The sequence below is a fragment of the Buteo buteo genome, chromosome 18 (genome assembly GCF_964188355.1).
Source record: "Buteo buteo chromosome 18, bButBut1.hap1.1, whole genome shotgun sequence".
In the NCBI taxonomy this organism is placed as follows: domain Eukaryota; kingdom Metazoa; phylum Chordata; class Aves; order Accipitriformes; family Accipitridae; genus Buteo; species Buteo buteo.
The window spans coordinates 28,005,863-28,025,764 of NC_134188.1; the positions used below are offsets into that span (position 1 = coordinate 28,005,863).

The 19,902-nt window shown below is 53.0% G+C and overlaps 2 protein-coding genes across 6 annotated transcripts in view; one reads left to right on the forward strand and one right to left on the reverse strand.

The window, feature by feature from the left end:
* RELT (RELT TNF receptor) lies at positions 1-5,272 on the forward strand. Its single transcript, XM_075050606.1, has 10 exons — positions 1-96; positions 241-330; positions 417-589; positions 690-775; positions 1,051-1,290; positions 1,459-1,539; positions 1,627-1,711; positions 1,810-1,998; positions 2,095-2,218; positions 4,414-5,272. Exons 1-10 carry the CDS (start codon positions 1-3, stop codon positions 4,450-4,452), a joined length of 1,203 nt encoding a protein of 400 aa, XP_074906707.1. The 3' UTR covers positions 4,453-5,272.
* FAM168A (family with sequence similarity 168 member A) overlaps positions 5,272-19,902 on the reverse strand; it is a 203,049-nt gene continuing 188,418 nt past the window's right edge. For 4 of the 5 annotated variants that reach the window (XM_075050271.1, XM_075050270.1, XM_075050269.1 and 1 more), the window contains 4 exons: positions 16,361-16,503; positions 13,765-13,939; positions 12,022-12,152; positions 5,272-10,734 (listed from right to left, as the gene is read on the reverse strand). In XM_075050271.1, the coding sequence (XP_074906372.1) occupies positions 12,040-12,152; positions 13,765-13,939; positions 16,361-16,503 (431 nt within the window). In that variant the 3' untranslated portion in view covers positions 5,272-10,734; positions 12,022-12,039. The remainder of the gene's footprint in view (positions 10,735-12,021; positions 12,153-13,764; positions 13,940-16,360; positions 16,504-19,902) is intronic. The other variant, XR_012653477.1, reaches the window with a different exon arrangement.

A 19,902-nucleotide genomic window follows, 5' to 3' on the forward strand; every position in this document is an offset into this window, starting at 1 on the left:
ATGTTGCTGGCGACGGGTTTGCATCTGCCATGGTGCATGCAACGGATTTACACCCGTCGCGTCGCTTGTGACGGGTTTGCGTCTGCCGTGGTCCATGTGAGAGTTTTGCATCCATCACGTCGCTTGTGATGGGTTCAACTCTGCCGTATCACCTGCACCGGAGCCGCATCGCCGCCGGCGCAGGCCTCGGAGCAGCGGGAAAGCTGGAGCAGCCGGCGCTGAGCACCGCTCTTTCCGCAGGTGCTGAGCGGACCCGGCGCGGGGGCCGGGAGCTGCGGACCCCGGGAGCACGGGACGCCGGGATGCCCACCCGGAGAGGAGCCCGCCGGGGTAAGCCGTGCCCACCCGTGGCACATCCACCCCGGAGGGAAGGCGCAGGATGCGGCCATCGCTCACCTCCTTTTCCCTCCGGGCAGACGTGCAGCTCGGCGCAGGGTCCGGTGGGGACGTGTCGAGCTTGTCCCCCCGGCACCTTCTCACCGGGGGACATATCCTGCTCCGCTCACACCCGCTGCCGAGCCGGGAACAGGATCCTGGTGGCACCGGGAACGGCGATGACCGACAGCCGCTGCGGAGCCTGCCTGCCGGGGTGAGCCCAGCCCTTGGAAGGGGGGGAGAAAAATTTTGCACACCCCCAGCCCCGATGCCGCTCGTGGGCCGTATCCTGACCCTCCCCTCCCACCCCGCAGGTTTTACAGCCCTGAAGGGGAGAGGGAGCCCCAGGGCCGGTGTCTGCCCTGCGCCGATGCTCCCCGCAGCACCCCGGGGTGCCCAGGTGGGTGCTCGGGCTGGAGGCGTCACCCCGGTTCCGTGGGTGCCGAAAAAGCCTGTGCCGGCGTTCGCCCCGGGATACGGCGCAGGATGCGTCCCCCCCTCGAGATGAGGTGTGACGTCCTGCCGGGATGTGGCAGCCGAGAACGTCTCCGCTCGTGACACGAGTGGCTTCTGCTTCCCCGGGGCGCCAACCCTGCAGCGGGGCTCCTGGGAAAAACGGGATTTAATCCCAACAAAACCCTTCTCTGAGGCTGACCCGGTGCTTCCCCTCCCCAGGCCGGCGGCGAGCCCGCAGCCCCGAAATACCGGGCCGGCCGTCGGGGACCAACAGGACGTGGGTGACCCTGATGGGTGAGGAAGAGGAGGAGGAGGAGGCGGCGGCGGCGCAGGCGGCCGTGCTGACCATCGTCCCCGTCTTCTGCGCCATGGGGTTGTTGGGCATCCTGGTCTGCAACCTGCTGAAGAAGAAGGGTTACCACTGCACCGCCAGCAAGGACCCCCAGCCCGGCGGCACCGGTGAGCTCCGGTTGTGCCGAGGACACCGTTCGGTCATCCCACGTCCGTCTCCCCTCGCTCAGCCCATCCCCGTGGCTTCTGGTCTTCGTCGTCCCAGGGCATCCTCCTCATCCTTGAGGGGGGGGTTTATCCCCCCTCACTGAGTCCCCCCAAAACTTCTGCTTCCAGGTCCCAGCTCCATCTACCAGCTGGAGGACGCCAACGAGGACACCATCGGGGTGCTGGTGCGGTTGATCACCGAGAAGAAAGGTCGGGGGGGGTCCCTGGGGGTGGAGGGGGGGTGACACGGGCCGGACCCCCATGACTGCCCCCTCCATGGTCTCCCCCCACCCACAGAAAACGCTGCGGCGCTGGAGGAGCTGCTGAAGGAGCATCACAGCCAACAGCCGATGCCACCACCGGGCTGCACCCCCCCAAATAAGTAAGAAACCCCCCCCCCTGCCCCCAAGGTGCACGGAGGACCCCCTCATGGTGGGACCAACCCCCTGCTGATGGTATCTCCCCCCCCTTTCTTCCCAGGCTGCACCTCCTGCCTCAGTTTCCCCTCGCCTGCCGGCACCAGCAGCACCTCCACACGGTGCAGGGTCCGGCCCCGTGCGCCCGCTGCAGCCAGAAGAAGTGGCCCGAGGTGCTGCCATCGCTCGGTGCCACCAAGGTCCCCAAAGCTGGGGGTCGTCCCAGTGAGGTCACCATCCTCTCCATCGGCAGGTAAGTGGGGGACCCCCCCCCCACCCCCCCAGCGTGTGTGCCCCCCCTGCCCCCAGCCAGGGTGGGGACAGGCTGATGGGATACCCCCCCCAACAGGTTTCGAGTGTCCCGGATCCCCGAGATGAGGAGCGAGGCAGGGGGTGAACCCCCCCGCGGTCCCCTCCCTGCTGGTAGCGGGATGCGGCCCCCGTGGTTGAGAAGCATCGATGGCCCCCCCGAGGTGAAGGGGTGTGGAGGGAGGGTGGTGGGGAGCCCCTGGGCGGGGGGGGGTCCTTCCTGGGGAAAATGGGGGGCTTCAGGAGGCTGGGGGATAGAATGTTAACTCTGAAGCCTAATGAGGGCATCTGGTGATTTGTGAGGACAGAGCAGCCTATCACCCCCAAGCCTCTGCCAGCAGCTGGTACGCCTGAAAAAATACTTTAAAACTTGAGCCTGAAGGGGTTTGGGGAGTGTCCCCCCCGCATTTAAGGTGCTATAGGGGGTTGTGGAGTGGGTGCTGATGAGGGTGCAGGGGTGGGTGCTGGTGCAAGGGGGGGTGTTCTGCAGCAGCCAGCGCTTTAATATACCCTCGTCCCCTGTGTATCTGCACACTCGCAGACAGCTACACCTATGTACACCCCTATAGCACGCTAAAAACACATATGCAAATGCCCATACACCCCTGTACAACACATATGCATACACTTACGTGTATAGGCATACACCCGTACAGGCACAAAAGGCTACGTGTATGTGTATGTGCGCTTACATATGCGCACGCACCTCTACACGCCCCCCTATAGCCACGCATAGACTGGGACAGACAGAGGGGACACCGAGGCAGGACAGAGGGGGTGTCACACGCCGCAGGGTGCTGCGGGTTCGCAGCGGGGCCTGGCACGGGGTGACACGGCCGGGGGTGGGGGCTGCTGGGTGACTCACGGGCAGCTGCACGGGCGCACGTGCCCCCGCACACGCGCATCCATCCCCCCCCGCCACCCCTGCACCAGGTCACGCTGGCGGGCACGAGCGCCTGTGCGCGGAAATGTGTATGTGCATGCGTGTTAACGTGAGCATGCACACATGTAGGTGTGTGCGCATCGCTGCGCGTGCATGCGCACCTCTGCACGCATATATACATGTGTGCACGTGCACACATGCACGTGCACACACACGTATGCAGTTATGCATGCACGCAAACACGCACCTGGAGCTCTGTAAGCGTGTATACATGTGCACGCACAGATGTGTACACGTGCACTTGTTCACACCATGCTGCACACGCACACAAACAGATGCACAGAGGGACATGTATGTAAATACATGTGCAAACCCACCTCTGTACAGACACACAAACACATGCACCCATGTGCATGCACACACATGTATGCGGTCACACACGCATGCAAACACACCCACTCTTGCACATGGAGCTCTGTAAGTATGCATCCACATATGCACACAGACATGCACATGTTTACACACTGCCACACATCTAATGCATGGATGAACATGTGCATAAATACTTGTGCAAACCTACCTCTGCATGCACACATGCACACACATATGTACATGCACACACGTGTATGCAGGCATGCACGTGGAGCTCTAAGTGTGCATACACACACGGAGGTGCACATGTGACGCCTGTTCACACACTGCTGCAGATACAAACATACGCATGGATGAATACACGCACATGCAAACCCACCTCTGCGTGCATACATGTGTTCACATGCACATATGTACTTGCGCGCACACATGCAGTCACACATGCGTGCAAACGCACCCACACTTGCACATGGAGCTCTGCGAGTGTGCACAACCCCCCCGCTGCACGTGCACACATACGCGCACAGATGTGCGCATAAATGCGCGCGCAAACCCACCTCTGCACGCACACCCGTGTGCACGGGCACGTACGTACACGCCTGCGCACGCATGCAGCCAGCCCACGGGGACACGAGGTCACCTCACGCCTGGGGGCCGGAGCCTCGGCAGCTGCCTGCCCTGCCTTCACCTCTGCCCAGCTGAGCCCCCCCAGCTCGTGACAGCGATGATTAATGTTCACTGCAGCGTGTCCCCCACCCCAGCACCCTCAGGGGCCACCCCGGACACCGTGTCCCCTCCAGCTCCTGTCACCCCAACCGTTTGGGGGGCACCTTGACCCTGCTGAGCCCGTGGCCAAATCCTGCAGGGTCTCAGCATCCTTGTGGGGGGGGTCCTGGACCAGCTGCTGGGGGTGGGGGGACAACCTGGGTGGCTGCCCTTAGCAGGAGGAGTTGTCCTCTCCAACGTGGGGTACCCTGGGGTGGTGACAGCCACCGTGGACGTTGGCCCAGGGAGTGACACGGAGTGGCTCCTGCCACCTTGGGTGGTGTAAAGGACCCGATCCAGCCTCACCCGGAGACGTGGTCCATCCCTTGTCCTCCACAGCTAGCACCTGGCCTGGGGGCTGCCTCGGGGGGACGGTGACACCCACAAAGACCCCCACGGCGGGGATGGAGGATGTTGGGCACCGCGTGAAAGCCAGTCCCGCTCGGAGCCACGAAGTGCTGGAGGTGGCAGCTTGGCTTCTGCTCCTGCCACCAAGGTGTCCACCAGCAGCATGGCAAATCCAACATCTTGCCCGGCTGGTGAGAAGGATTCCCTGTCCCCGAGGTCCGGTGGTGGCCACAGCATGGTGGCCTGATGGAGAGCATCTCCAGGAGCTGCGACGCCGATGGTGGTGGCCATGGCGTGGTGGCCTGATGGAGAGCATCTCCGGGAGCCGTGACGCCGGAGCACGGCTCCGTTGGAGGCACCGTGCAATGGAGGACGTCGCGCGGTCAAGATGCCATTTCTCAGTCACCTTCTGGGTCTGTTGAACTGAAGCCTCTCCAGGACCATCGTGGGCTCTTGATTTCCCTCCATCATCAGGTGCCAGCGCTTAACGCCACAAGCTAATGACAGTGTCTGGATCGTGGGACAACTCCCACCCTACATACAACCCAACTGGGGCATGCATGGTTGCTTTGGCCAAAGCTGGTTTCCTGCATCTACATCTCCTCTAGCCAAAGTCTCAATCAGCCCAGGAGGACATGGTGGTGATGCTCTGCTCACCGTGAAGATCACACACTCCACTTTTCCATAGGAGCTGTTCCTGTAGGATCACATTGGCTTGGCCATGTTGGGACAACCCACCCAGGGTTGGGTTGGAGACCATCAAGCTCCACCACCAACCTAGAAATGGGTTTATGGCTGGTCCCATTCACTTCTCCACCACATCACCGCACCAAAAAACCAACCACCAAACCCTCTCGGGCTCTTTTATTTATTTTTTTTTTTTTTTTGGAAACATTTTAATAGTTATTGAATGTTCTACATCTTACAGTAAATATCGTACAGTTACAAACTCTTGGCTGAAATCTGTCAGGGAGAACACGACCTGATCTTCAGAACCAAAACCAGAACAGAAAACAAACAGGAAAAAAAAAACCAACCCCAAATTTACACGTCAGATGGACAAACCGAGGCTGTGGGGCTTTCCAGGGCATCAGTTCAAGGCCATGTTCCCTACACACCTTTGAGACCTAGACTTGGAAGACATGGTTACTCTTGGTTTTAATTATTTTTTAATGTTTTTTGGTTGTTTTTTTTAATCTGTTTTTGCTTAAGAGGTCCAATAATATTTAAAAATGAGCTGGCCTGGTGGTCGAAATGAATTTAAAACTTAATCACATAGAAAGAGGGGTAGGAGCACGGCATGGGTTTGCTCCGTGCTATGGGAATGGGAGGGTCTGGGTGCGATCCTGCACCCCGCTGTCTCACTTTCCCTTCCTTGCTGTGCTTCCCGATGGCTGCCGACCCTACAAATCTCTCCCCACCCAGTGCCCTGATCCTGAACCCGCTTCGCCTGGGGAAAAAGCCAGCTCACCCAGCTCCATCCCTTGCAGGAATATGCAGTGATGCTGCAGGTGGCTGCGTTGCATCAGGATTTTTTTTCCCTACAAAGAGCACAATTGAGTGTTTCTAACTGGGAATTGCTGCTGTTAAACCGCATATTTTGCTATTCCTTCTTTGCAAACATCCCTGTAACAGGTTATTTTACCCAATTACTGGTGAATCTGTGAGCACCACAGTGCAACATGCCAGAAAAATGCCTTTTCCAAGCTCTTCTCCCACCCAAGCTCCTTAACAGGCTTTATTTTCCTTTTTCCCTATGGGAATGCTAGCACACGGCAGACAAAATATCTGGAGCCTGATCCTGCTGGCAGCCCGATGGGCTCAGGAGCCAGCTTGGCACTCGCGGGAAAGTGAAGGGAAGATGGGCAGAGGGTCGCCGTGTTTCAGGGATGATAGATGGAGGGCCTGAAAATACTGACAATTGAAAAAAAAACAGAACAAAACCCTGGATTAACGGGTATCCAGCGGCTCTTATTGCTGTTGTCGGCTGGTTGGGTTTTCCTATTGAAAATAAACCCCCAAATGTGTTTTGTCTCCCTCTAAGAAAGCAAGATGTGATTTCATGCCCTCCGGCCAGGGATCGCATCATCCCAAATCCCCCACGGGGACGTATCTGCCGCTGGGATGCAGGAGAGGAGGGAGGGGATGGCAAAGGGGGGGTCTCTCCGGGAAGGACCATATTCAGCGAGATGCCGGAGGCTGGGAGAAAAAAAACCCTGATACTCTGAAACATCCATCATTAAAACAAACCCCTTAACTAACACTTCATGATAATTAGATCTTGAAACTGCAAAAAAGCTGGACTGGGTAATTATTATTCATAAAATACAGGAACAAATCCTCACCCGGAGGGTTCAGCCGCTTGGAGGCGTGATGGGAACAGGCTCCAAGGGGCTCGCTCATGTTGGGGGCCACCACCACTATTAATATGCTTCCCCCCGCCCCAGATCGTGTATTACAGCTCATGTTTTAAAGCAAAGATAACGTCAGGGATGGGTTAATGGTCATAACAGCGGTTTGAGAGTTATTTTCCTTCCTCTTTAGCTGGAATTTTAATCTCTGAGACACTTGGCTAAGGGTGGTTTAACCCCTCCTGCTCTTCCCTGTTAATGCCCGGTGTGATCCTTCACCATGGGAAACCCTTTTCCTTAACCGATGTTGGCAAAGCTTTGTTGGAGTGAATTATTTGAGAAGCTGGTGGCCTCCATCAGTGTCCCCCCCACCAAGGGAGTCCCCCACCAGGCTGTGACACCCCAGGACCTTCACTTAAGCCATGACTTGGCCAAGGAAAGGGCTTGGGGTCATGGGCTTTCCTCCCATCCTTCCATCTATCCGAAAAACCACATCCCTCCACAGGGAAGGGGACAGGGCTGCAGGTCACTGCTGGCATGAGCCGGGGGGGATATCAAGCCCCCCATCCCCACATGGTGGCAGGGAGCATCTCTCCACCACCATGGCCCCATGAAGCCACCTTGGGAAGGAGCTACCCAAGCCTGGAGCCATGTGGTGGCCCCAGAGCCATGCAGTGGTCCAAGCCTAAACCCAACACTGGTTGCCAAATGTGCTCACCGAAGCCTCTCGCCCAACAGATGGCGAGTATTTCACCTCTTCACATCCTTGTTGAGTTAACGAGTATTTCTGCCTGGGCATAACAGGATGAGGAGCATCAGATCTGCTATTGATCCAAGCAAAGGAATTAAAACTAAACCGTCCCATGTCAGATCTCATTAGCGGTAACACTAAGTGACCCTCCATGCTCAGCTCCTGGAGCTTTCTACCCCACCTTTAGTGTTTTCTTTCCTTTCAGGAGAAAGCCCAGCATCTCCTTCCTAGCCGTGGGCCAAAATTTTAGCAGTTGTTCCTAAAGCAGTTAAGGGTGAAGGGTGCCTAGGCCAGTGGTAGGACAGTGTCTGCTGGGAAAGGTCCTCCTCTGCAGAGCCTGGGCTGTGATAACAAAGCTCCTTGGACCCTGCAAGTCGCAGTGCCGTTACGTTGGCTAGAGCTTACTCTATCCTGGGTGTTTCAACACTCACAGACAGCTGCTAATACATAACACGAAGTCAACACTGAGAGCAAAAAAAGGTATTTGAGAGATCTTCAATTCCTGTGATCTATTGGGAGTTTTTTTTGGCCCAGGTTTAACTGTAGCATGCTACAAACAGTGGAAGGATGATGTAGTATTGTTATTTCCAAATGTCCCGTTGCTTTTTACGTGCCAACTCTTGGCTTCGCCAAGCTGAATGGGGCAACTGTCTGATTATCTACTCTTTTTTTTTTTTTCCTTTTATATGAACCCAAAGTGCAACCCAAAGTACTACACGGGAGAAAGCCACCTTCCCCACCCCACAGCATTGGTGTTCAGTCTTCACCCACTTTGTTCTCCTTGAGGTTGGGAAGGTCAACCAGAACTTTGCTAGATTTTTCTTTAAAACCAGCAGAACCAATCAAATGACCCCCATACAGAAGTGCCGGTGCCAACACCCGACCTGACAAACAACCCTGGACCAACCAGTGGTAGGACGAGTCCTTTTGGGTCCCCAAGCTTGTTTCTCCCCATTTGGACCATGCTCAGGGGAAGGAGCTCCAGTAGCTCCTCCCAATGGCAGCAGAAGCCGAGCTGGGAGACACCACCAAGAGCAAGGAGGTCTCACTCAGGTGCCAACAACTGGTCACCTTGCTCTTCTGAAGGACCCTCCAGTCTGACCTCTACACTGTGTCCTGGTCAAGGTGACCCTCCAGTGTTGGTCTTCACTGCCTTCACCTCCATCTGGAGATGTGATCCAGGCATGACCAAAGCAGAGCGACCAGCAGAGACATCTGGGCACTGACTCAACACCGTGCATGGGTTGGAAACCCATGCCAGGCGGGATTCCCATCCACATCTCCTATCCCGACTTCTTTAAAGGCTCTGGATTTGGTCCGTTGTGACAACCTCGGAGCCCAAGAGACGTGAGAGTTGCAAACACGCCACCAAGTGAATGTAACTCTTTTGGCACACTTGAGGGAAAAATCAAAACCCTACAGTATTTTTGTCTTAGGAACAAAAAAGAAGAAAAACCTTGTTTCTATGCTGGGTTTAGTGATAAGGATTTAAAAATAAACTGGCCGCAAGCATTGTCTGCAAATACGAACTCTCTCTCTGCTGCCCTCGAGACAACTTATTGCTCTACTTGGGCACCCCGAGGTGGGATGTCACCGGCTGCAGTTGGCTTCTCATTCTTCTGCCCTTGGGTAAGCCAACACCCCCAGAAATTACCCCTGTGCCCACAGCCCCTGCATGCCCGTTATCTCCCAGCCCGGTCCATGTCAACTGTGGATCACCTTCCTTGCTCTCACCTTTTCTCAGGTGCCTTCCTGTGAGGAAGGCGACGTGTTTATTGCTATTGCTTCCTCTTCCCCCCACTTCTCCCCACTCGCCAAGCAGAGCAGCCAGACATCATCCCCCTCTCCGGCCTTTCTCTATGGTGCTGGGATTTGTGCTTGGATGAACATTTCTCCTGGAAGTTTCCGAGCCCAGCTGTAACCCAAAGAATGGCAGGGGGAGCACCTCGTTTGCCACGGAGGCGTCACAGTTTGGTCTCAGCCCTGCCAACGACACGGGTGCGAGGTGAAGCCACCCATTTTCCCCCTCGCCCTGCCTCAAAGACTCTTCTCCATCAACCAGCCGCCCTCTTTCCCCACACCACCAGACTCTGGAGAAGCTCTTCAGACCAACCCCTGGACCTGGAGAAGCTCTTCAGACCAACCCCTGGACCTGGAGAAGCTCTTCAGACCAACCCTTGGACCTGGAGGAGCTTTTCAGACCAACCCTTGGACCTGGAAAAGCTCTTCAGACCAGCCCTTGGACCTGGAAAAGCTCTTCAGACCAGCCCTTGGACATCTCCTCACTTCCTTCAACAGCTGCCTGGCACACCTCTGCCTGCAAACGGTAGCCACGCAAGGAAGGAGCTGCCTTCTCCCTCACGCAGCCCCAGGACATGGCTGATGGGGAGCATCTTGTTTTCCCAAGAGGTGCAAGATGCTACCAGGGCATGTGTTTCTCCGCTGCTCTCTTCCCATCACGCAAGATCCGTTTGCCCAGTTGGAAAAAGCAGACCAAAGACCCGATGGTGACCAGTCCTCCTACTTCCTAAGACAAGTGTGTTACATCGCTAATTATATTTATATTCTCTTACTCCTACAAAAGAAGGGATGAGTTCAGAATTTCACTGCAGATAATGCATTTATAATCTATCACGACAGCTATCTGGAAGACACCAATTTTCCTGTAATATGTTATGGAAGATTAAATAATTTATATTATTCAACTAAAAATACCCAAACCAAATCGGAATAAGCCTGCCTACCAGCGCTGTGCTTTTCACATAGTACCCTGAACATCAACCACTCTCACTAGCCAAAGAAAATCTAGGCTCTTGTCAACAACAACAACAACAGAAAAATAACGAAAAGAACCCAAACAAACAAGAAGTGGGGGGATCTTTGCACCACTCAGCTGGGCAATGCTGGAAAAGTGAATATTCTGAGCTTTCAAATGATAGGACCAAAGAGAGAACTTTACTATTGCTCAGTGTCAGTATGTGTGTTACACAATTTATGTGGGTTGGGGAGGAGGAAGGGGGAGAGGAAAAAAAAAAAAGAGGCAGAAGATTAGAAAAAGCAGCTTTTACAAAAACCACTAAAGAATGCATAAAGTGACCCTTGCACTTTTTTTTTTTCTTTTGTTCTTGCAAACAGACGAGGTGCTGCAGTACAGCGGCCACAGCACCGATGTAAGACTTGTGTAGTTGCATACAATGTTTGACTCCGGATCTGGAAGAGAGCAAACATATTAAAAATAAGGAGTTAGAAGCAAGCGGTGCAGGATCAGAGAGGGCTGTTCTCCTCTCCTCTGCACCCCTGCACTGTGCGCAGCACGTATAGCTGATGCATACGGGATTTAACCATCCCTTGCGCCGCTCTGCGGGCAATTTCTTGGGCACAGAGCTGAGAAAGCAGCAGCTCGCCGGTAATATCCAATGCACAGGATTAAAAATATGCAGATGGGATGCTCTCTGCTAATTGCACAACAATTTGTCATGGGCAGGATTAGCCCAGCGTAATGTATACAGCAAGGAGAGATTTCAGATAACCCCCTGGGCTGGATGAGCTCTGCGCTGCCTCCCCGTGCAGAATCATGCGTTCCCATCAGCTGCGTTGCCCGTTAATTGGGCATGATGGACCAAGGGCTCCAGCAACACGCAGAGGGCGTTTAAACAAGCAGCTGGGATTTCTGGGATCCTTAGCAGGACACGAACCTGCAGCTGGTAGCAGGCAGCTGCACGCAACCCTGGTGCTAATGAACAGGCAGGGTGCAGGCAGCTGCATGCAACCCTGGTGCTAATGAACAGGATGATCTCCCAGTGTGTTTTAGCAGGGAAAAAAAAACATATTCAAGTGATGCTGAAGATGGGGAGGACTCTTTATCAGGCAGTGTAGTGACAGGACGAGGGTAATGGTTTTAAACTGAAAGAGGGTAGATTTAGATTAGATATTAGGAAGAAATTCTTTACTATGAGGGAAGTGAGACACTGGAGCAGGTTGCCCAGAGAAGCTGTGGCTGCCCCATCCCTGGCAGTGTTCAGGGCCAGGTTGGATGGGGCTGTGAGCAACCTCGTCTAGTGGAAGGTGTCCCTGCCCATGGCAAGGGGAGTGGAACTAGATGATCTTTAAGATCCCTTCCCACCCAAACCATCCTGTGATTCTGTGAAAGAGCGCGATGCATCCAAAACCTTAAGGCATGACAATTTCCACCCTCACTGTGCCCGACTGCACTCAAAGCGGCTTGATGCCACTGAGGTCACTGGTAAAGCCTTGCATGCAGCGAGCAGCAAGATGTCAGGTCAAGGTACGCCGTGCTTTGCTAACACCCTCCGTAGCCCCATGACAGCGCGCGATGCAGCTATCCCTGCCGGGGAGCAGTGCTAAATGGCTCTTCTGGAGTCAGCATCGCCCGGACAAAGAGATTCAGCAGCTTTGTAGGAAGGAGAGAAGCGATAGCGGTGCTCGGTGGCTAATTATCGACAAGGGCAGAGCAAGACCAGTAAAGGCAGCACTTACATGAATTGGCCAGTGGGTTTACCAGTGTGGAGGTACGTAGCTGTAGGTGGGGGTTCCTTGAGCCCTGTACGTTGGCACGGAAACTGGATGTGCTCCGATGGCGGTGTGTTGTGGGGTGGTCAACAAGGTTCCTGCAACGGCATGGAGAAATATTTAGCAAGGCTGAGAGCTCCATCGGGGGAGCGGTAGCCCGAGGGTACGATGCTGCAGACTGCATCCGAGGGGCAGGCACAGCATCAGCTCCCTTTTTTTTTCCTTCTTCAGTTCTCCTAAATATTATTCTGCCTGTGAGACCTGAATCGAAGGCATTTAACCCATGCGGTTGGTATCAGCCAGCACCATGAATGGAACAAACCCACCTGAAGCTCCAGCATATTTGGGCCCTTAACTCATCTTTTTCCAATTTTCCTTGTCCCTAAAAGAGCAGCAGCACATCTAGCTGCTAACCTGCTGACATCTTTCACCTGCTGAAGGCACCGGGCTAAACTGCAACAGCAGATCACTGCAGCAATCTGAAGCATCCAAGGACCAAACTGGAAGGGATGAGGGTTGCAAAAGGAGATGAGAAAAAACCCAGACCTTTCAGGGAAAATTCAGATGAGTTTTGCTACTCATCTCCCAAGGGCAGTGGAGCTCTTTTGCTTCATTTAAACCCACAGAGCCAAGAGCCTTGGGATGCAGCAGAAGGAGAAATCCTCTGCCAGCCATGAAGCAAAGGGACTGCCCAGTGCAGCCTCTTTTCTTTTAGTCTGCAGCTGATACACAGAGGGGTTTTAGGTAAGAATTTGCACAATGCCTTCAGCAAACATGGGGAGGGAGAATACAGCCCCAAACTACTCTGTTCTGGGAGTAACTGGGTGCTTGCAACAATTTCTCAGTTTCTGGGTATCTCTCTACAAATGCTACTAATGAAATTTTAGGACATCCCACGTGCATTAATTACATTATCCACTTCTCAGTATAAGCAACAGTAAATCTCTCAGAGTGGTTCTTGTCATACACAGGCTGCAATATCTCTGCTTGTACCAGGGATTGCGTCCCATAACAAAGTCCTATTTCACAGCTAATGCAGATGCAAAAGGATGAATGATGCATTTCTTGGCATAATTCAATATCCAACCCTAAGAATTGTTAATGAGAGAAATACAGGCTTTGGAAAAAATAAAACCAGCCCATATCCTTACTTAATGTGCTATCAGTTAATTGCAGTTTGAAGCAATCCTGCACATAAAATGCAGAGGATTTGGGATACATAAACCAAGGTTAATGTTCATTTCATAAAATGAAAGCAAGACCGTAGGTATCCTAAAAAAGGAACTTAAGGATAGAAATGCAATGGTATTTGAAGACAGACAAACCTGGTTATTCCTCTACTTATGGAACAGAGGAAAGAATAATGTATTTAAGGATGCAAGAGTGCATCTCTCTAGAGTGAGCCAAATGAAAGGTCTCCTCTGCTAACCTAAAAACTGAGTTAGATCAGTATCGGGAGCAAATTAATTGATTTTTGCCTGCAAAGGAGCAGTAACTAGCAAGCAAAACTAGCAGACGAAGCTGCAATTAGCTGTGTGCAAGGTGCTTCTGCAGCCACTTGCCAGATACACCCTGCAAGGCTGCAGGCAGCACGTGGGATGCACAGCGAGTTTTTCATCCAGGACAAGTCTCCTGCACAGGTTGTTTGGATATGTCCCACCTGAGAGATGAAACTATGGCTCAGAACATGGAAAGATTTTTCCCTCTTACCTGCTGACATTGCCATGGTGGTCCCAGCGACCATCCCCATGGCCACACCGTTGGTCCTGGGCGCAGCGACCGGGGCCGGATAGATGGCCGATGGGATGCTGTTGGGCTGAACCACGGTGGTGTGATGGATAACGTGAGGCTGTGCCGCGTACACTGGCTGGGTATAATAAGCTCCCTGTTTGAGAAGGGAAAAAACCCCAACCATCATCGTCTTTGTCATTTGATTGAAAGCACAAGCCAAAGCAGTGACTTGAAGCCCAGTATTTTATTTAAAGGCGATCACCAGCACTGTCTGCAGTGGGTGGCAGCCCGGTAACACAGACCGTGCTGTCAGCAAGGAGTTAGTTACATCAGCTGGGACCGTAGAGCCTGCTGTGGAGCGAGCAGTGATGCTCTCGGAGCCTGTCCTGCCGGCTGCGGCAGCAGACCCCCACACCTACCCCCTGCACCACACGGGACGTAAGAGGTTCCCAAACCCAGCCCAGAGCGGCTCCACCGGGACGGTCCTTCACTTCGAGACGTCAAGCCCTCAGCTCCTCCAGATGTGTTGCAGAAGCAATATTAAGATGAGCAGGCGTCACGCGTGGCTGCTGGTACAAAGAGCTGCCCACGGGACATCATTCAAGCACTGCCAAAGGGCTGGTCCTTCCCATGAGCAAGCTCCTGTGCCTGGAGACCTGGATAAGCAAGGATGAAGCTGGACCTGTGGACATGTGAGACGGTCCGTGGGATGGATGAAGGCAACGGGACTGGGAGGGGGATCAGCATCATGGGTCAGAGCTCGTCAGGGACAAACCGTGCTGCCTCCGTTTGGTGGGATGAAATGGGGCCTGGACCCAAAAGACTTTGGCTGCTAGCACAGAAAATGAACAAGAGATGGAGGAAAAGGAGAAGCCATGGCTCTCGGCTGATCCCAAGGTGCTTGCTTGGGTCCAGGAAGAGTGTCGTCTTCTTGGGTTTCCGATGGGAGACAGAGGGGCTCCGAAATCTGGGCTGCTGAGACCCGTGAGGTTTTGAAACAAGGTGGGGAAGACAGGTGGGAATAAAAGAAAGGAGCCAACAGAAAAAGCTCCACGTCCAAAATAATGAAGGGCCTGAAATGTGAGCGGTGCAAGGGAGAGAACTGCCAGGGGACAGGCAGGGACACCACTGATACCTGCAAACCAGGGACAATTAGAAAGATTAGAGGGTTTAAAACAATGAAGGGAGATTTTATCGTGCATTGGTGAAAGCTGTTAGAGAATCTCTGAAGCTATGGATTAAGGGGAGAAGGAGATGCAGGTGAACTATTAAATTACTTCTTTCTTTCAGGAGCTACAAAGGTTGGTAGGACAAATTGCAGATGCTGAAGGGCATTTCCTTAGAGAATGAGAAGGAAGCGCTAAGATAAATTAGGCCCATGAAGAAAATGCGACTGAGAAATCAGCTGCAGAGAAGGAACATCCCAGGCAGCAAGTGCTGCAAGCGCAACGTGCTGAAAGGATCTACCAAAGCATCCCCTTCCCGCCGTTGTTCCCTTCCAGGCTGTCAAAACTCTTATTTGCCAGTCTCTGGGAAGCAGAGAGGAGGAAACGGCATCTGCAAGCTCTGCTCCATCTCAGGCTTGCTAGTGGGCACTGCTAGCAGATGCCAACCTCCCGCTGCGGCTGGGATGGGAGAGAAACCAGCAGGCAGGGATGGGTTTGGTCCCCAGCGGTTTATGCAACGCTCAGTTAACGGAAGGAGAAGTGATGGCAGACCAAATTGGCAAGAGGAGATGCTCTGGTCTCAGCAAGACGTGGAGAAACCACTCCATGAGGTTGTAGTTGCTGGAGAAGTTGGTTATTTGACATTAAAGAGGAAGGGGAAAGCTAGGGAAGCCGTAGGGCCAGATTGCTCCAAGGAGCTCGTGGTGTTCAGTGGGAAGGGGCATCAAGGTGATTTTTGGAGGACATCTGCCCTAAACTGCATCCCCGTGGAGGATCTCGGCCCCAGCACATAGCTGGAGGCGGTGGCAATGCAGGAGCAGAGAAGATGGTACTGGAAACCCATCCAGGTGCTCAGGGAGGAGCTCTTCCATGAGGACACGAATCTGGGTCATGCCTGAAATAGCTTGTGCTGGTGAAGGTGACACAGGGGCTTTTCCACGGGCGGCGTCAGGAGGGCAATGCAAGCCAAGTGAGATGCCAACAGCCACCAGCAAGTGGACCTTGTGGTGACCCAGACTCATCTGTGGCCATGGGGAAGAGCAGCACTGAGAGCTGGCGAGCGTGGGGAGAGGTGGCTGCAGGGACCACCCTGGAGCCAGCAAGCCCCGGCAAGTCAGGCATGTGATTTTGGGGGAAGGGACCCAATTCCCAACCTGGCCAAGCCACAGAGATGCCACCATGCTGACTCCGCTGCACACCACCAACCACACAAGACCATGTCTCATCCAGAGGATCCAACGGAGGAGGCAGGAGAGAGACCCCAGCATCCCAGAGACCCACCAAGCCCCACCAGGACATGGGTGCTCAGCCCTGACAGCCAAGGACAAAGCCCCGCAGGAACCTCGGGCTGTATTCGCACGCCATTGAGTGAGGCGGTGAGCTGCCGCGGCGGCTGGCGAGGCACCTACCTGGGTGTACAGGTTCTGCTGTGGATAGGCACTTCTGATGGGGTACATAGCGGTTTGGTATGGATTCGGAGATGGCGAGTAGGGAGGAGGTGCGTTGTTACTCTGGGTCGGTGGGACCTTGTAGGGAGTCCCCGCAGTGTACCCTGGCAAAGACAAGAGGAGTCCAAGTTAGGGTGAGGATTTATAGCTGCAGAGCCGGTCTAGCTGGCCCATGAGCAACCCGAGCCGCTCTTCATGATGGACCGGCTGCTCGCCGGGCATCGCTCAGCACGGAGGAGACGTACCGAGATGCACCAGCATCTACTGACATCCCATGAAACCCATCAAGCCGAGACCTCCGAGTCCAGCATCCAGCCCCTGGCTAATCGGTCACAGCAGCCGGGGCCGCATCCTCCACCCAGCCCAGCGCTGGCTCTTCCCACACTGCCTACACTGGGCCATAGAGTTGATGAGTATTCCCAGCGGTCAAGGCATGATGAGACTCAACCAGCACTTAAATCACCTAAGACAGCAGTATCCCCACACCTACTTACCCATCTCTATACATCTACTTGATGAGAATAATGTTTTTCCTTCTCTCCTCCCCAGATTTTTGTCCTTTCACCTTTTTTTTTTGCTCAGGGTGTGATGGGCAAAACCAGAATTTAATTGCTGGAGGATCTGATTTCATGGCACAGTATGGCTGTCCCCAGGCAATGACCAGAAAAGCAGCAACACCGATGGTCCAAACCTTAATATTAAGGTGAAAATGGTGGCTGCCTTTAAGTATTTCAAGGTGGACAGTGCCAAGCAGTTTTCTCTCTTGAAAGGAGGGCTGTGACCATCAGCTCACCTTGCAGGTGGAGAGGCAACCCCAACTGATGCTTGAGCACCTTTATACCTGTCCTGCTCCCTGCAGGCTATTTGCATTAGCCGCAAAAGCAGCAAATCTGCTTTTTTGCCATTAAGAAAAGCCATTTGCTTTTTTTGATGGGACGTCCCTGCACCAAGGATATACAGCACTTGAATTCCCAACCTTTAGAGGCATTTCCAAGGAAGGTGCCATGAAGTTGCCCCTAAAACATTATTACTTAAGTGCTAAATTGGGGAAAAATCCTCGAGAATACTTAAAGTTGTGCTTTAAGGGTTTTTTTTTTAGGGTGGACTAAAAGCTGAGCTGCTGCCATGGGACACCCCGGACTGCACCAAGTATGCTGTGAAGGCATCAAGGTGTTGGTCACAGCTTGATGAATGGTTAAAAAAAATGGAAATGGAAAAAATCTGCTCGCACAAGCAAGGAAAAGCATGTGGGCTGGGCTGGCTGGTGAGAAATGGTAGCCAGCTCTTGCAGGAGAGCTGGGAGAAATCGTCCTTAGGGCAAAGAGGCCTGGAAGACTGTGTAGGATGGAGAGGAGAAGTCAAGGCTCAGCCCAGCGTTAAGACGTCTAAACACTCAAATATAATGAACTAATTTACTCAACCAGTGTTCAGAGCAGCAATTAATGAAGGCTACGTTTTCAAGACTGCTAATATCCCATATTATCTGCCCAGCACTGAAACAGTGTTAAGATAACAAGGAGCTTTCTAGGAACTCCCAAACAGCATGTCACTGCCTCCTGATTACTGCAGATTGGAAAAAATGTGTTAATTAAACAGCGGAATAGCTGTGACCCTTTTCCTGACTTGCATTAGCAGGAGAGCAACTATCTTTAAATGAGAGATGGAAGCAGCAAGAGGAAATGCAGGTTCGAAACGGCCGAATTCACCCTAGCAGCAGAAGTGGAGACTCCTCCATCACGAAGTCCTCCAGGAACCCAACAGTATGTCACCTACAGACCAACCAGCCTCCTGTTTTTCAATCTTATGGATTTTTTTTCTATTCTGAACTCATTTTTCCAAACAAAGACCTCTTGGCATCATGCTTCGTTTCTGACGGGCATCTGGAGATGTGGACCAGCTCAAGGCTGTGTGGTTTCACTGCCTTGAATGCCAACGCTCGCTGCGGTTTCCTGATTGCTGAATCACAGACAATTTATCTACAATATTTTAAAAGGTATTACGCATAATAGTCCAGGCAGATGTAATCTTCCATGTTTATAAATTGCAAAAAAATAGAACAATCTGTGGGTAAAAACAATGTGTAATCAAGTGTTAATGACACAAGATGATGGAGGTTCCTCTCAGAAAAGCATGTCTGATAGCTAATTTTAAAGCCTAATTATGACTCTCTAACACCTTATTAGGATTAGGAGGTTGGCATGGCCCGTGCTTCTGCCGCTTCGCAGTTCAGCAGCAGGCTGGGATTTTAAAAGCAATAGCGAGCCTTTAAGCTCCAACATTTATTAAAATTGCGGATTAAATCCTTCGTGCCACTCTAGAAAGCTCAACCTTATTGATCCTGCAACACAGAAGTGCCCTGAATTGTGTGGATAAATTTTTCTATAATAGCATGAAGGCTGGGGGGGGGAAGCTCTCTGATGGATTTTGTATCACCATCTCCTCTTGTTTCCACATGAAGGGGTCACCAAAAGCACGGTTCCTCAGATGGAAAAGGAATTGGCTGGATGGCCATGTCCAGAGTTACAGTCAACAGCTCAATGTCCAAGTGGAAACCAGTAATGAGTGGTGTACCTCAAGGGTTGGTACTGGGACCAATACTATTTAATATCTTCATCAGTGACATAAATGGTGGGATTGAGTGCACCCTCAGCAGGTTTGCAGATGACACCAAGCTGAGTGGTGCAGTTGATAGGCTAGAGGGAAGTGATGCCATCTAGAGGGACCTGGACAGGCTTGAGGAGTGGGTCCAGGTGAACCTCACGAAGTTCAACAAGGCCAAGTGCAAGGTCCTGCACATGGGTCGGGGCAATCCCCGGTATCCATACAGGTTGGGGGATGAAGGGATGGAGAGCAGCCTTGTGGAGAAGGACCTGGGAATACTGGCGGATGAAAAATTGGACATGACCCAGCAATGTGCGCTCGCAGCCCAGAAAGCCAACCGTGTTTTGGGCTGCATCACCAGCAGCGTGGCCAGCAGGTCAAGGGAGGGGATTCTGCCCCTCTGCTCCCATCGGGTGAGACCCCACCTGCAGTTCTGCGTCCAGCTCTGGGGTCCTCAGCACAGGAGAGACAGGGACCTGTTGGAGTGGGTCCAGAGGGGGGGACACAAAAATGATCCGAGGGCTGGAACACCTCTGCTATGAGGACAGGCTGAGAGAGTTGGGGTTGTTCACCCTGGAGAAGAGAAGGCTCCAGGGAGACCTTACTGCAGCCTTTTAATATATAAAGGGGGCTTCTAAGAAAGCTTACAGATTGGACATAAGGAGGAAATTTCTTATGATGAGGGTGGTGAGATACTGGAGCAGAGAAGCCATCCCAGAGAAGCTGTGGCTGCCCCATCCCTGGCAGTGTTCAGGGCCAGGTTGGATGGGGCTGTGAGCAACCTGGTCTAGTGGAAGGTGTCCCTGCCCATGGCAGGGGGGGTGGAACTAGATGACCTTGAGAGGTCCCTTCCAACCCAAACCATTCTGTGATTCCATGATTCTGTGATTCTATAAAAACCA

Excerpts from the sequence above, each read along its gene's own strand:
- RELT (XM_075050606.1), top strand. The coding sequence starts at position 1 with ATGTTGCTGGCGACGGGTTTGCATCTGCCATGGTGCATGCAACGGATT. Across the intron at positions 331-416 it reads CCGGAGAGGAGCCCGCCGGG|ACGTGCAGCTCGGCGCAGGG; the intron begins GTAAGCCGTGCC and ends CCCTCCGGGCAG. Across the intron at positions 1,540-1,626 it reads GTTGATCACCGAGAAGAAAG|AAAACGCTGCGGCGCTGGAG; the intron begins GTCGGGGGGGGT and ends CCCCACCCACAG.